Source organism: Belonocnema kinseyi, chromosome 2 (genome assembly GCF_010883055.1).
Source record: "Belonocnema kinseyi isolate 2016_QV_RU_SX_M_011 chromosome 2, B_treatae_v1, whole genome shotgun sequence".
NCBI classification, from domain to species: domain Eukaryota; kingdom Metazoa; phylum Arthropoda; class Insecta; order Hymenoptera; family Cynipidae; genus Belonocnema; species Belonocnema kinseyi.
In genome coordinates this window covers 52,348,818-52,352,341 of record NC_046658.1, presented here as the reverse complement: position 1 = coordinate 52,352,341, position 3,524 = coordinate 52,348,818, and the positions used below count along the sequence as shown (strand labels likewise).

Below are 3,524 nucleotides of genomic sequence, written 5' to 3'. Positions count from 1 at the left end.
ACCTGGGAACAAAATAAAAAGATGTTTCATTGTTTCAAACTGAAGAAAGTTCAGGTTCGCCATATTCAACTTTTTCGAAAAAAAGCATTTAAGTGAATCTAAAAAGCATGTTTTCTGCACATGTTCTAAAATCCTAAACAGAGCAAAAAAAATTATTTTAAATTTCTAATTTTATATTAGTGTTTAGTACTAATAGTAGTAGAAATAAAAAATTCGCCAGAATTTTTGATCTGATTGGAAAAACTTTTTCTAATTTTAAATTCCAAAGTACGAAAAAAAAGACATTGTCCGCTCGAAAGAAGATTTTGCAAGTGAAAAATTGGTATGGGGGAACGATATTTGTGGGGTATTAAAATTTAATCAGAAAAAAGTTGGTAATCCAACCAATCTAAATTGAATATTATGTACCAGATTTCATACATATTTAGCCCCTGGATTCAATATTTAAACAATTTCGTGACACTGTTTTGTTAGTCTTTTTCCAAAATTTTGAATTTCTCAAATAAGTAGGAGGCTTGAAATATTGAAATTAACTCATGGAGAAATTTACATTTCCACTTTAGTGAATTAATTTGGTATTTCCGGCTCTTTGCTTATCGTAAAACATATGTACGAATTTTGGGTTTTTTCGCAAATAAGTTTTGAGATCTTTGCGTATGGCGAAATGACTATTTTGGAGAAAATGTTCTATTGATTTTTTCTTTAGTGAGATCTTTAAAAAAGTGACTGACGGCTTCTAGGATCATGACGTTGGGCTCGCACTTTTTTTTATTCTTGAAGTTGGATTATTTTGATATTCAATGGACGGCTGAAATTAGCTGCACGATCGAATAAATTAAACGTTAATCAGTGACAGGTTGATATTTAATTAATATCGATTTCATTTTACATGCATCTACAGAGAATACAAATATTTAATTATTTATTTATGTCCAATTTTGAATATGTTTGTGAAAATTGAAAAATAATGTATTAGTACCGTTACAGGGAGTTACCTGTAATCGCTCCCCACTTATTGCTTGGCAAGGTTCATCGTTCTCCATTTCACTCTTCTCCCACTACCGATGCAAGTCCTCGAAGAAAAAGAAAGTTCCTTCTAGACTTTACCTTGACTCTCCGGAGCAAGATTCTAGTTTCATCCAGTATGGATTTTGATGTAGGTTGATTTTCAACTACAAAAACGTTATAAAATTAAGTTTTTAAAATGCTGTGATATTTCTGGTCGAGAAAAATACATTATGTGGTTTATAGTGTTGTTAACAATTTGTGGTGAGTGAAAGTGACAGGTCATATATTCAACGAGATACATATATTTGACATATTTCCTTTTTTCAAACAATGAGTATAAAGATGACGAGTTACCTGTATCGCAAGAATTAATATTTATCTAAAAAATCACAAAACAAAATTACAATATAACAACAGCATTACTGTTTTGATTGTAAAAATTTTTATCTTTATTTCATATCTTTCAACTGAAGAAAGATCTTTACTCACAATAATAAATATTAAATTTTAATTGATGATCATCGAGATATTATTGCTTATTTGTTCAAAGCAACGATTCTAAGTTAACTGAAAGGTCTTTTATTAGTCTAAAAACATTATTTTGAGTATTTTTTTATTCACCGTTTTTTAATCAGCCGAGAGGTCGTTTTCTTCTTTTTTCCATACTGGATTCTGCCTCTGGTAAACATAATTAATACAAATACTCCTTTCTTGAAAATAAAAATTAATTTTCGACGAAAAAACAAATGTGAAAATTTACTTTCTCATTCTTTTAATTTACAGTGACTACCGGAGATGCTCTAAGGCTTGCGGCGTACATCTCCTCAGGAGGACTTCACGGTGAGATTAAATTTGAACCGGGAAACGTTGAAAATGTAAAAATCAACTTTTCTTTAAAAACTACTCTTCAATATCCGGATCAACTATGGGAGTGGTCAATTACTCAGTTTCCGGTAGATTACACAGTCACCAACGATCGGTGCGACGAAAAAAACTTAGGAAAAAGGTATTTTAATATCGCAATACAATATTCTGATATTATAAATTATAATATCGAAAGTAACACGATCCAATTTTTTCAATTATTTTTTTTAGCGTGATTGACTTAACAGATTTACTGGGTCCTTTGCAAATGCCTGGTAATGAAACGGGTTCGGTGGAAGTACCAGGACTTAATTTAACCGGTGAAAAAGGACTTTGGGGAAAAGGCTTAGTCCTTAGGGATACTTATAGTTCCAAAACTATATGCGCTTCGATCACGGTAAATACTTAATTAATTATATAAGTAATTAGGTATTTATCAAATTAAAAATCATATGGGCTTTAGGTACTTGATCGGAATGCAGAAAAAGTGTCCGAAGCTCGTTTTAATGGACCGATTGCTGGAACAGTCTGGTTTCGATGGTTAGGTGGTCAAGCAGGGGAAAATACAACCGAGACAATAATTCATTCTAATTTGCATCATGTTGATCAATTCATTTCGACTGCTGTCGATTTTACTGAGCATCAGTGGAAAATTTACGTTACAGACATTTTTGATCCAGGCAAAGGTATTTTGCAAAGGAATATTAATAAAATGTACCAGTATAAGTTTTTAAGGGAATATATTATCTTTTCAATTTTTAGATAAAAGTAATTGCAACATACTACAGACTGTATTCGATCCAGATAATGCTGGTACCGACAAGTCACTTGGCGATGTTGATATGCGTTTGGGAAAAATTAAAGTCGCCACAAATCCGACTAGAAAAACCAAAACTTTTTATAGAGATCCAGGTCTTGATCTTTTACCCACTGATGTTATTGGATCACATCGCTTGCTATATTTAGTGCTTTTTCACCCAAATCATAGTGATGCCTTCTTAGCGTGTGCCAAAATCAAATATCGTAGATCCATCTTGGCCAAGTGAGTTTTTTAGAAATAAAATACAATTTCATTACAAAATTATTGCACAAATTATTAGACGTAGAAGAATAACAGAAAAGGACTAAAAAAAGAATAAAGATTCCTTTGATTAAAAAGCTATCCATTTTTTCTTGAACAGAGGACACAGATTTCTATGAAGTGGAATACCATTTTTAATCTATTTTTAGGGCCTTGATCAACTCGAATGGTATTAAAGGGGAAGTCACATTTACTCAAGAATCACCCTTTGACCCAACCTGGTTAAATATTTCCTTAAACCCTGTGAATGATCTGGAAACTAGACTTCGTTACGAGACGAAAATTGCAGCATACAGAATTCACGAGTTACCTGAAGAACCTGCAAAGTATTTGGAAGAAGTTGATGTACCCTGCACGACAACTAAAAAAATTTACAATCCACTAATTATCGATGAAAAAGAAGTACCACCAGCAGGTAGTGAAAACTACTTCACTAATAATTTTATTAAAACAATCGCAGTAAATGCAGGCCATCATCCCGACAAGGGGCCCCTGTCCAACAAACTTTGCGGGCCCCTCCAACCCATACTTTTTACATTTTCTACATTCTCATCAGGGAAGGTATTAGATT

The 3,524-nt window shown here is 32.5% G+C and overlaps 1 protein-coding gene across 1 annotated transcript in view; it reads left to right on the top strand.

Annotated features, from left to right (window-relative positions):
- Positions 1-1,088: 1,088 nt before the first annotated feature.
- The window catches only part of LOC117167649, a 10,674-nt gene continuing 8,238 nt past the window's right edge, over positions 1,089-3,524 (top strand). The window contains exons 1-6 of the mRNA XM_033352732.1: positions 1,089-1,269; positions 1,792-2,014; positions 2,104-2,269; positions 2,336-2,558; positions 2,635-2,914; positions 3,103-3,368. Coding sequence (XP_033208623.1) covers positions 1,239-1,269; positions 1,792-2,014; positions 2,104-2,269; positions 2,336-2,558; positions 2,635-2,914; positions 3,103-3,368 — 1,189 coding nt within the window. The 5' untranslated portion in view covers positions 1,089-1,238. The remainder of the gene's footprint in view (positions 1,270-1,791; positions 2,015-2,103; positions 2,270-2,335; positions 2,559-2,634; positions 2,915-3,102; positions 3,369-3,524) is intronic.